Consider the following 12,191-nt stretch of genomic DNA (forward strand, 5'->3'; position numbering starts at 1 on the left):
TAAGAAACTGAAAAAGCTTTGGGCTCAGGCGAGATATTTTAAAGATGGGAAAAATAATTCAGAGGAAATTGTCTTAACCTTTAATAAGATAACATGGTTTGGAAGCCTAAATGTAAAATATAAGGCTACATTTTTGCAAGATAGTCACTATTGCTGGGGAAGTGATTGGTAAGATAGAGAACAGCTTGGTGATATAATTGATAGCAAGGTATTTCTGACAGCTCAGGCTAAAAGAAAACCCCCCTTACCCTCGCTTTGTAAAATGTGAATTGCTTCCATCTGGCAGACGATTTAGCGACTCAAGAGCACCCATGAAAATTTAGGAATTATCTTTTGTTCTGCAAGCTGTTTTCACCTCAAATAGTTTTAGAGTAGCCTCTTTCATCTGGAGTGAGCAAGGATTATGTATTGATTCTCAATTATCTTACAGCACTATTGGTTCTCCTATACGAATGGGCGGGGGTAAACAAATCACAGGCAAAGACCGTGGTGGCAGGGTCCGTCTTTATGTAAATGAGGACAGGTGTAAAACAGTTGTGGTTAGTGAATGGTGCTCTTACACTGATATTGAAATGCTGGTTTTATCTTTCAGACCATTTCATTCACTAAGGGAATTCCTTCATATGCTTTTTACTTTCGTTTATAGCCATCCTAAATCTGATTTTGCATATGCCGAAGTATCGGTTATTAGGAGATTTGAGAAGACAGTCAACATTATTGAAAAGCACTCAGATAACCAATCAGTGGAGTCCCTGAGATGGTATTTGATCCAACTGAGACCCTGAACCAGCAGGTTCATATTATTAATAATATTGTTTCTTCATATATTGTGTGTGAATCATTTCATACCTAACCAAACTACACTATTCATACAAATAATAAATCAGGAGTGACAAAGAAATTATATCTTAAATCAGCTGTATTTTTATATGTTGTGGGTCTGTATGGCTGCCATCCTGGCCAGGTCTCCCCTGTAAAAGAGACCCTGTAAAAGGGTCTTCCTGGTAAAATAAAGGTACATTTTAAAAAACTGTTTTATATGGGCTCTGAGATGAAAAAAGAAGCAGATTAATATAGAGGTTAAACAGGCTGTGAAGAAAAGGCCAAATTAACATCTAACAATAAGGTAGAGCAGAGAATCAAGCAGGATAATCTGCATTCATCTTGGAAAGGGATTAAATGTATGTCTACAATTAATACGGTGCATGACTGCCGAAGGACACAAGCACAAATAAATGGGATGAACATTCGATCACTGCCAGATGAATCAATCATTACCATGCAAGGTTTGAGAAACCAGCAGCTGTTAGTCGAATAGCTGACATGTTTGAAGCATGGTCACTAGGAATCTGCTGCGCTATTAATCCCATGTGAACCGCAAAATGTCATAAAGGCATTAAACACACCACGTTCGCAGGTGCAGACAGCATATGCACTTGCACATTAAATGAATGTGCAGATGGGTTAACCAGCATGTTCTGGTATTTGTTTGTTTTCTCTGGTTCTAGGGAAAGTTCCTTTGTTCTGGAAAACATTTACAGTCCCCACCAAAAGGCCATATTGATTCTTTTAATGATCTAATACCGATGACCTTGTCTCCCTTGGCCATGAAAGTACCTGAAAGGTCTCTATTGTCTCTGGTAACCTGGACACTTTTCAATTTGCTTACCAAGCAGGTAGAAGTGTGGACTATGCCAAATGATTTTTATTGGATAAAATGCACAAGCATTTGAAGGATGGAGAGCACTGGTCAGGTTGGTGATGTTTCTTCATCTGCATTACAGATTTTTTTTGCAGATGTTTTTTTTACTGTCATTTCTATATCCTTATCAAACTTCAGGCTGTCATCAAAAATAGTGGCCACATATTTTTTGTAGTAACCTATTTTAGTAAACTATTTTTAGCTGAACTATTTCAACACTGCCAGCATTGATAAACTTGCCCCATTTATTTTGTTTTAGTAATGTTTAGTTGTTTTAGCTGTTACACCACACGACAAATTCAGAACATTCTGGTCCAAAATGGCTCTCAGTGCAAGACACCAGAACAAAGAGGATTGTGTCATCAGCAAATTTCACTAAAAGATGATTTGGACATGAACTCCTGGGGTCATTGGTATGTAGGAAAAAGAGTAAGTGAGAAAGACCAACCCTGAGGAGACCCAATATTTTGTATGAGTCCGCTCGGGGTGTCTAACATTAACCCATACTCGCCATGGTCTACAAATGACACTCCTCTGGTGTAAAGCCAAACATTCTCAACACCATCTATGCTTTTTTCTTTGAGTGTCGTTTCATTTTCTATGTTGGTTTTATTCACTTAGTTTTAAAGCTTTTCCATCAGACTGAATACCCGCTCAAAGATCATTGGCTTACAGTGTCGCCCTTTCTTTACTTACTGTGATCTTCAGACCTTGAACCCTCAGGACACTGTATGTTTGACCCCACACACATTTTGCACACCGCCTTTGGATGGCTTCCCTCTGGATGACGTCTTCGCTCTGGAACTGTTTACAGGAGGTCTATTATTATTCCAGTTACAGTTGTTCTTTTGAACATTTGTTGTTTTGTTTTTTTAATGTTTGCATATGTTGTACACTGTAACTGCTTATCACTAATTTCCCTCTGGTGACAATTGAAGTTTTATGAAGTATTATAGATCTGAACTGAATGAAGTGTTGCATATTTTGTATGTTGTGTATCATCTTGTGTTATATGTACATGGAGAAGTCAAATACGATTTTCCACTGTGGAGGACAGTAAATCTAATCTGAACTCACCTGAACTCCTCCCTTCATCCATATTCCTCCCCTCTCCTCTCAATCTTCCCTTCTCTTCCCCTCTCACTCTTTCCCTCCTCCTCCCCTCTCCACTCCTCCCCTCTCCACTCCTCCCTTCTCACTCCTCCCCTCTCACTCCCCCTTCTCTTCCCCTCTCACTCCTTCCCTCCACTCCTCCCCTCTCACTCCTCCCTTCTCCTCCCCTCTCCACTCCTCCCCTCTCACTCCTTCCCTCCACTCCCCCTTCTCTTCCCCTCTCACTCTTTCCCTCCTCCTCCCCTCTCCACTCCTCCCTTCTCACTCCTCTCCTCTCACTCCCCCTTCTCTTCCCCTCTCACTCCTTCCCTCCACTCCTCCCCTCTCACTCCTCCCCACTCACTCCTCCCTTCTCCCCCTCTCACTCCTCCCCACTCACTCCTCCCTTCTCCCCCTCTCACTCCTCCCTGCTCCTCCCCTCTCACTCCTCCCCACTCACTCCTCCCTTCTCCCCCTCTCACTCCTCCCTGCTCCTCCCCTCTCACTCCTCCCCTCCCCTTTAATCATCCTTGCTCCCTCCACTCGCACTACTCTCAGGGCAGGTGTTTTACGCCATTATAATGTAAAAGAAAAAATGAAAAGAGAGAGGAAAAGGAAGAGAAGAGTCCAGTGATTCATCTCATCAAGAATGTGAGAAAAAGAGAAACGCATATGTAATTATAGAATATGTTCAAAGCGTGCAAGTTTTTCTTGCACTATAAAGAATGCAAGCTTCTTACAGTACACTGTAGTTCACAGTAAAATTCACCAGTGAACTATATATATTACATATATTACGATTAAATAGTTCTATAATTGTTCTGTTGGGCCAGTGTATAATATTAATGAAGTTAAATATAACTTTTCTAATATAAAAGTTCAGTGTATATGTAAACAGTGACAGCAGTGTGTGTGTGTGTTCGTTCACAGTCAGCTGAGTGGCACTGGTGTGAGATGTTTCACAGCATGAGGGTAGAAACTGTTCTTTAGTATGTCGGTACAGGTTCTGATGCTCCTGTAATGAATGCCAGATGGTAGAGGGTGAACTAGGTTGTTATTGGGGTGTGAGGGGTCAGAGGTGGCGCTGCTGGTTTTCCACAGGCTTGGAACTGCATTAGGTGTCCTGCGTGGGTGCCACCGCTACTCTGAAGTTCAGCATCCCTTAGTGTCAGCAGCGGTGGCGCCACCATACTAGACCGTGAACACTTTCCCCTGGGGGCCGGGGCCGGGCTCATTTTCCTCAACCTCTTCAACAAGCAGAGACATTGTTGAGACTTTTTTTTAAATCAGATTTGATGTATTAACTGTCCGTGTGAAGTCATCAATAATATGTACTCTGAGGTATTTAAAGCTGGTCACGCTTTTGACTGTGGTGGTCCCCTCAGTGCTCATTAAGGTGTGCTTTCTGTTCTTTCTCCTGAAATCAACAAACAGCTCCTTGGTTTTGTTATTAGAGATTGTTGTTGGAGCACCACTCAGCGGGGTGTTTCTCCTCCTCGGTTCACCCCTACCACTACTGTTGTGTCGTCAGGGATGAGGCCCACTATTTTGTCATCATCAGCGGTGATGCCAACTTTTATGTCATCAGTGATGAGGCCCACTGCTGTTGTGTCGTCAGTGGTGAGACCCACTATTTTTGTGACGTCCGCAAACTTGATGATGTTTGGGTTAGTCTTGGACAGTCATGGGTGCATGATGTAGAGCAGAGGGTACAGAACACATTCGAGTAGAGGGTCTTCTTATGAGATTGAAAATTACGTGCATTATAGCACAGTGGGACAAAGTAAAGGATTTAATTGGTCCATGAAAACAAGTCATATTATTGGTTAATACAATTTTCTCTGTAACCACAGTCTCAGTAATGTAACCTACAATCAGAAGGGATTTTAGAGGTGGGAGACGGTCACTGCATTTTTATGAAAGATTTTAGAAAACGATAATTTTGTCTTTTAAATAATGATGAATCAATCTTATTATAATTGGCAACATAACCATAAGGTTAACAGCAACATAAGGTAAAAAAGGTCAATTTTCGTCTAATCTTTTCCTTAAGGAAGCACATAGCAAGTATGGGGTCAAGGACGCAGGGCTGACAGTGCCATGATTGGTGCTTACAGTCACAGGGAACCAGTGGTGTGATCTCACAGGAGAGAACTATGGTGAGCAGCCCAGTCCTAGATGCTTTGTAGGGCAGCGTGTGAACGAGGACCTGCCAGTATGGGAATCCCAGCAGCACAGGGCTGAAGTAGTCAAGGACTGGCTGGGAGCACAGGCAGGAAGGTTCCGACTCTTCTAACGTCCTGCAGCGGGAACCTGCAGGATCTGCATGGATGGAGGACATAACGCACTCCAATAAAACTTGCTTGCAGAGTTTTATTTTAATGGGTCTCGTTTTCCAAGAGATGTCAGAGAGGCAGTCAGTGGTCCTCTGTGGGATATGAGGTAAAGAGACATAGAGTTGTGTATCATCAATGTAGCAATGGAGGGGAAGCACTTCTGCGGAGCAGCAGAGAGGACAGAGAGCATTAACGAGGCCAGCTCAACCGCCCACCAGGTCAGCCCATAAACACAGGGTTTGCACTCTTCCCCAACACTCTGGGCTCCTGGCTCAGTCCACAAGGACACCAACTTGAACTCCGCCCCTCTCTGCAGAAACCAAACAGCATAAACCTCCAATGCCAAGGCAACATTTCTGCTAATTATACAGTTGCATGAAGGTTTGCTGACAGGTGAACAAATTATAAAGTTATTGATGAAGTCACAGCCATAGGACTGGACCACAATGCACCCCATGTCGCTCTGGTAGAAAGGTCATATGTCACAGGAAACGTCATATGTGGTGCTAGCTGTTTGAGCCCACATGGCTCAAACTAACTAATAATTCAGCTGAACAGCACCTGAATTTGTAGGGAAACAACAGTCATGTAGATAAGAGGCTACACACCATTTTCTAAATTCAGATTTTGGTCAGAGTTTAAGGTTCTGAAAAGAGCAATAACTGTGAGGAATCATTGTCTTCAAATCTTCCTTTAGTACCATATGAATGTCAGAGCTCAAACAAGACAGATAAGGAAGAGAAATGACGGTCCTTCAAGTCCTGTGCAAACACCTTCTAAAAACTGCTTGGTACATTTTTAGAGTACACTTCTTAGCTCAAAGCATGTGGACACCAGATCATTACACCTATATGAGCTTGGTGGACATCAGATTACAAAAACATGGCCGTTAATGTGTTGAGCAACTCTTCTGGGAGGACTTCCAACAAGATTTTGTAGTGTCTGTGGAAATATGTGCCCATTCAGTCAAAATAGTGTTTGGGAAGTCAGCCACTGATGTATGATGAGAAAGGGCACAGTCATGCTGGAAAAGGAAACAGCTTTCACCAAACTTCTGCCAAAGCTGGAAGCTTATGGTTATCTAAAAATAAATCTAAAATATTACCCTCTTCAGGAAGTAAGAGACTGAAATCCAGCCCTAGACAACTGTCCCTCCTCCACCAAGTTCACTGTTGGCAGCAGGTAACCCAAACCCAGGTGCATCCACCAGCATGACTGTCTACTACAGAGTATGTTTTCACCGAAAATTCTAGTGGCAATGGGTTTACACCAATCCAGTTGATGCTTGGCATTGCACATATTGACTTTAGTCTTGTGTTCAGCTCCTCAGCAGTCATGGAATCACGTCCCTGAAGGCCTTGAAGCAGTTTGGAGGCCGTTTAGAACATTAGTAAGTGACGTCACGGAGAATAGGATAGTTTAGCACACAGCGGTCCTGCTGAGTTTGTGTGGCCTACAGCATGGCTGTTGCTTCTTTAGTCCACCTGAGAGGGTGGGAGTGAACCCACAATTCCCCTCACACCTCCTGTCCTGTGTTGCAACACTCCTGCACCTTCCTTCCCCTCCAGCATACTTGTATCCGAATGTTCCACTCACCAACACCCTTGCATTGCTTATGGGATTAGGGAGACCCGAACCAAACACTAAACAAAAGTTAACAGGCTCCTATTAGAATATAATTTTTGCATGACACCAACATGCCTTATATTAATTAGGACTTAACTGTTTGGGGAGATCTATAATGCCCTTATGCTCCAATTGCAGATTAATTAGGTTCCAAAAAAAAAAAAAGAAACTTGCCTCATGTACCATCACTTCTGTACAGTGACACACATTACATGGTGATTTCTGTTCACATGAACTTCAGAATTACTTTTGGATGACTCTTGCACTCCCACAACCTTGACCCAGATGGAACACGTACACCTGCTCCAATCACATAACAGATGACTCCATTTAAACACACAGCACTTCACACTATTTTTGTGAACAAAAAGATGATTACCCCAAAGACATGCATATGCACATCATGGAAAATTCCCCACTCAGGAACTAGAAGTCAAGCCGATGCCAGTGCGCTAGGACACCAGTATACAAATTACAACACACCACATACATCCCACAGCTCAACAGCACACTCTAGAGCTCAGAGTGGGAACTGTAAGCAATAGTGAAACACCAACCAGTTATTGTGCATCAAACCACTCATGGTCACTTGGCACTAGTTTCCCCAGCCACACGACTCAAGGGCTGCATTTTCCCCCCAGGTGCCAGAACCAGACAGCTCACAATGGGGTTTCATAAATTTAAAAAGGACTTCATGAACCAGTGCATCTGCCCTCTCAAATGTAACTAGACTGATGGAAGTTTTAAAAAGAGATACATGCTACACTATTGGCCAGGCAATTAGTCGTTTTAGAAGCTTAAAATGCACCAAGTCCCATAATAGTTCAAACGAGCACAAACCACAATGTAATGTATACAATGAAAATAGAAGCAACAGCTGAGCTGTCATTTCTAGAAGTTTTCCATGTAAAGCACATCGATAACTACTCAAATGCTATAAAATCTTACAATGCATTTGGCCAGATGTACCCCAGAACATCTACACTTACAGAAAACCAAGGTGTGAGAATGCAAACAAGATTCAGGACTCAAGGTTTGTTTTTTTTCCAAACATTTATTAAACCACTCTGCAGTGCTACACAACTCCATCTGCAGGCTGAAGATTGCAGGACACTCAGGCAGTCTCTTCCTTGGCAATGCGGTCCTTCTTGAGGGGTCCCTGCAAGAGAGAAGAGGAGACGGGTCAAACGAAGTCAAGCCAGTCTCCAGCGTCCATGTCTACCAAAGGATAACTTGTACAACCCATCAGTCCTGGTTGTGCAGGTTGGAAGTCTTCCCTTGTAGGAAAACTTCACCCCCACTAAACTTAACCGATTAGTTTTAATAGTAACAGAGAAACCAAAACCACAGGCCTCAGCTAGACAGGTTCCAAGTCAGGATACTTGTTGGGTGTTGCCAGAGGGTGAACAGAGAGTTGTGCACAGAAACCACAGTCTCATGCCTGTCTGAGCTTTCGTATAGCACTGGAATGGAACCCAATATCAGACTGGAGTTCTGAAACAGGTTACGAGCAGTGCACTGGCTCCCAAATACGGCTGCAAGCCACACATCCCTAACCCAAGCTACCCAACATGCAGAGACATACTACAGCACAGATCCAGAGGTGGACAAACAGGGAGGCTCAACCCTGAACATGTCTTGCCATGGCACTGCTAACCCTACACGCCTGAGCCAAAGTGAGCAGGGTTCAGCCAATCCTCCCCATCAATGCCTTAAAACGGCACTCCACACTCACCATGAAAGCCTTCTTCTCGTCGATAGTCTGGAAGCGCCCATGACCAAACTTGGAGGTGGTGTCGATGAACTTGAGGTCGATCTTCTCCATGGCACGGCGGTTGGCCTGCACCAGCAAAGACTTGCGCAGGGTCAAGACCCTCTTTTTGGTGCCCACCACACAGCCTTTCAACATCAGGAAGTCATTGGTCACCTCACCGTAGTGGACAAAACCACCCTACACACAAAGACCAAAAACGTCAGTGCCTGGCATGTACAATTAATCTTGCAGCATGCAAACTTCATTAAAGAACAAACTTCCACAAGGACCCAACACTCACCAGCGGGTTGATGCTCTTGTTGGAGAGATCGTAGTCAGTGGAGGCGTTATTCTTGATCACTTTGCCATCCTTGGTGTGATAACCCTGTCCAATCTTGTAGACCTACAGGGTAAAGAGAGGGGGAACATGCAGACTGAGATGCTACAGAGGGCAGACTTTAGAAGGGTTCTCAATCTTACTAAATAGCAGCTAGACAAAAGCACAAGGTGAAAGTTGACAAGACAGGTCTACTACAAAGAGCTTTAGGTGTTTTTCAGCAACATCTTCCTCACCTTCTTGTTAATCTCAGTGCGGTGGTGGTAGCCCTTTTGCCCAGCCCTGGCAACAGAGAAGGCCACGCGGGCAGGATGCCAGGCACCGATGCAGGCCACCTTGCGCAGACCACGGTGAGTCTTGCGAGGAAGTTTCTTTGTGTGCCAGCGGCTCGTCACACCTACAGACATAGTCAAAGCCCACTTAGTGCTCGCTACCCTGAAACCTTCCACTACAGCCAAAGGAGTCGAGGTGTGTTCAGAAGGAAGGCAGCATGGGAGATTTCCTCATGCTTTTCGGGCGCCATGCCTGACGCTGGTGTCCATGTTTTTCATCACCACAACCCCGTGACTGCAGGTACACATGCAGCCTCTTGGCTCAAAAGCAAGTTAAGCCAGTTTTCTCCAGCTCTGGTCTTGCAGAACGTCATCCACACCCCTCTCCCATAACTCATTTAAAAAAAAAACAAAAAACAACACATTAAGTCCATTTGGCTGTAGGTGCTGAGAGCAGGACACACTGAAGTGTGCAGCAAAGAGATACCAAGTAGCAGACATGCATGCCAAAATTCAACCCATACAGACCCTACAACTGCACTCACCCTTGTAACCGTGACCCTTAGTGACGCCAATGACATCTATCATCTCGTCCTGGTAGAACACATTGTTGATGGGAACGGCCTGCTCCAACTTCTCACGGGCCCAGTCCACCTTCTCAGCAATCGTGCCGCCATTGAGCTGGATCTCCATCAGGTGGGACTTCTTCTGCCTCAGTGGTAGGAGGCGCATCTGATGGGAGACAGAAAGGAAGTCAACACAGCCCACGACTGTAGCTCACTCCCAGCATGGAGCAGCAAGCTCTGCACCAGCTGCACACTGCAGTGAGTGAGTGTAGCTTCCATTATAGAAAGCTTTCATAATATTGTGAGCACCTGTTCTTCAGCCAGCAGTACCAGGCCTGCTGATGTGCCCTCAATTTAACACATGATAAAGGACACTCACCTGGGTGTGTGCGATGATGCGGATGACCTTGCAGTACTTCTTCATGGTAGCAAAGTCCTTCTCCAGCTGCTTCTTGCCCTCATCATCTTGCCACTTCTTGCAGTACTTGGTGAAGGCCTTCTTTTTGGACTTGTACCTGCACAGGCGCAGCATGACGCGCACGCACGGGGTGACAGACACAGGCAAATTGGCACACAGCTCCTTCATAGCCCGAAGGGGCCAGCGGAAGGGGTCTGGGCCGAGCCGCTAACCCGCCCTCGCTGGAGCGAGACGACAGGGCATCGCCGGCTTCAGCCGTTGCGGCTCATGGCTCGGCTTCTAAGGAGCTCTTTCCGCCTGCCAGAGGAGCCTGGAGCTCATCGGGGTACAGGACACCCGAGCGGAGCTACATCACACCGACACGTTAGACTGGCTCAGGGACAGGGATCACAATGGGCAGCAATGTTCTGCTCCACCAGAAACTAACACCAGCTGCAGTTTACGCTGCATTTGAAGTAAGGATTTACCAGTTCTTGTAGAAGCGCCGCCGGCATTCGTCGCTAATGTGCTCAGCGAATATGGTCTTAAGGGAACGCAGGCCACGGGGGGTCTCGACATAGCCCACAACACCCACCACCACCATGGGGGGAGTCTCCACAATTGTGACTGCTTCAACAACCTCCTTTTTGTTAACCTCTATAAACAGGGAAGGAAAACAAAAAACATAAGGAGCAATAGATTTAGCAACTTTTGGAGCATTAATATAGTACCCAAAGTGTTGGCAATTAATTCCAAAGGCAACACTATTTAGATGACTGCACTCAGTACTCGACATTCAGCAGTTCCTCAAATATGTCCGCCCGTCGAGAGTATCATCACTGGCAGATACTAACCAAAAAGAACTAAACCGTTCAAACTATTGAGCCTTCTGAAAAAACAGACAAGACACACATGGCCGATTAGAGTTTATTTTTATATTACTCACTGGATCCTGGTCTATCAACCTCGCGAACAACATGGGTCATGCCCGCCTTGTATCCGAGGAAGGCCGTGAGGTGAACAGGCTTGCTGGGATCGTCCTTAGGGAAGCTCTTCACCTTGCCGCGATGACGGCGGCTTCTCTTACGGGGCAAAAAGCCCAGAGATCCGTGACGTGGCGCCGAAAACTTGCGGTGAGACTAAAGGAGAAAAAGTACACCTGCGTTTTCTAGTGCACGAAATAACGCCAGTACGGAGCACACAAACCCGAGCTTATCTACCCTCCCTCACCCAACCCGAACACCTACTGCTAGCTCGTCAGCTACATCAGCAACGAATGTCGCTATACACCCTTTCGATTCGCAATGCCCCAACCCGTCCGTATGGCTGTTAGTATTTATGTTGATCCTTAATGAAAACGATAACTGTCAAATGTCTAAATCCAAAACAGGCTAACATGGTTGCTAAGCTAACGTTTGCAGGTTAACCGGACTGTCGTACGAAAGCGCACGCGGCATTAGCCAGCTAGCTAACGTTAGCAAGGCCGCACATAGCTCACTGTGAACGGTGACATTATCTAGCCAACTTGAACTTGCTTTTCATTAATAAACATGCTTTAAGCAAAAACGTTTAAGAACCACTTTAGATTATTCTCTCGCTACGGCTACGTTAAGTCGGCTGCCTCTATTGCGAAAAGTATAAAGTACGCAACTAAAACAAATTGGGAGTTTCAGCTATAAATTCCATTTCATAAACTAATTGACTACTCAAAACGCACAGCATCCTGAAGATAACGTATGTAAGAACCTAAAGACGGTGAGGATCAACCCCAGAAGGCGTAACTAAGCACAAAACTTATCGCCCTGCTCACCATTTTCGTCTCCGGTCCAAGTGAAAGAGGACGTGCGGGCGCGCGCGCTCCATTTTATACTGGCACGTAAAGCCGCACCCGCACCGCAGTTTGCGCAGCCGCAGTACAAACCACGCGGCGGCGCCTTCTGCACTCAGATTACAGCAGAAATCCTCTACATGCAGACTAGGAATAGATTAGCTAGGAGTCGGATGGAAGTTTCCGGACTACAATCACATATATGGCATTATTTGGTGTATCGTAACGTTCCATCTGTGCAATCACACACATTTTCATTGTATTTGATAGGCTACCAAGCAC

General features: G+C 45.1%; 1 protein-coding gene and 2 non-coding genes across 3 annotated transcripts; all 3 read right to left on the minus strand.

Annotated features, from left to right (window-relative positions):
- Nucleotides 1-7,794: 7,794 nt before the first annotated feature.
- rpl3 (ribosomal protein L3) lies at nucleotides 7,795-11,966 on the minus strand. The gene is made up of 9 exons (XM_027017859.2): nucleotides 11,892-11,966; nucleotides 11,028-11,220; nucleotides 10,570-10,738; nucleotides 10,064-10,199; nucleotides 9,664-9,850; nucleotides 9,083-9,243; nucleotides 8,811-8,912; nucleotides 8,492-8,707; nucleotides 7,795-7,915 (listed from the first exon to the last, which is right to left on the minus strand). The coding sequence occupies exons 1-9, from the start codon at nucleotides 11,892-11,894 to the stop codon at nucleotides 7,871-7,873; spliced, it is 1,212 nt and encodes a 403-aa protein (XP_026873660.1). The 5' UTR covers nucleotides 11,895-11,966; the 3' UTR covers nucleotides 7,795-7,870.
- LOC113582215 lies at nucleotides 8,144-8,275 on the minus strand. The gene has a single exon (XR_003411141.1). It is a non-coding gene; the product is annotated as a small nucleolar RNA SNORA54 (small nucleolar RNA).
- LOC113582216 lies at nucleotides 9,314-9,406 on the minus strand. Its single transcript, XR_003411142.1, has one exon. It is a non-coding gene; the product is annotated as a small nucleolar RNA U83B (small nucleolar RNA).
- Nucleotides 11,967-12,191: the final 225 nt, after the last annotated feature.

This window comes from Electrophorus electricus, chromosome 1 (assembly GCF_013358815.1).
Source record: "Electrophorus electricus isolate fEleEle1 chromosome 1, fEleEle1.pri, whole genome shotgun sequence".
NCBI lineage: Eukaryota > Metazoa > Chordata > Actinopteri > Gymnotiformes > Gymnotidae > Electrophorus > Electrophorus electricus.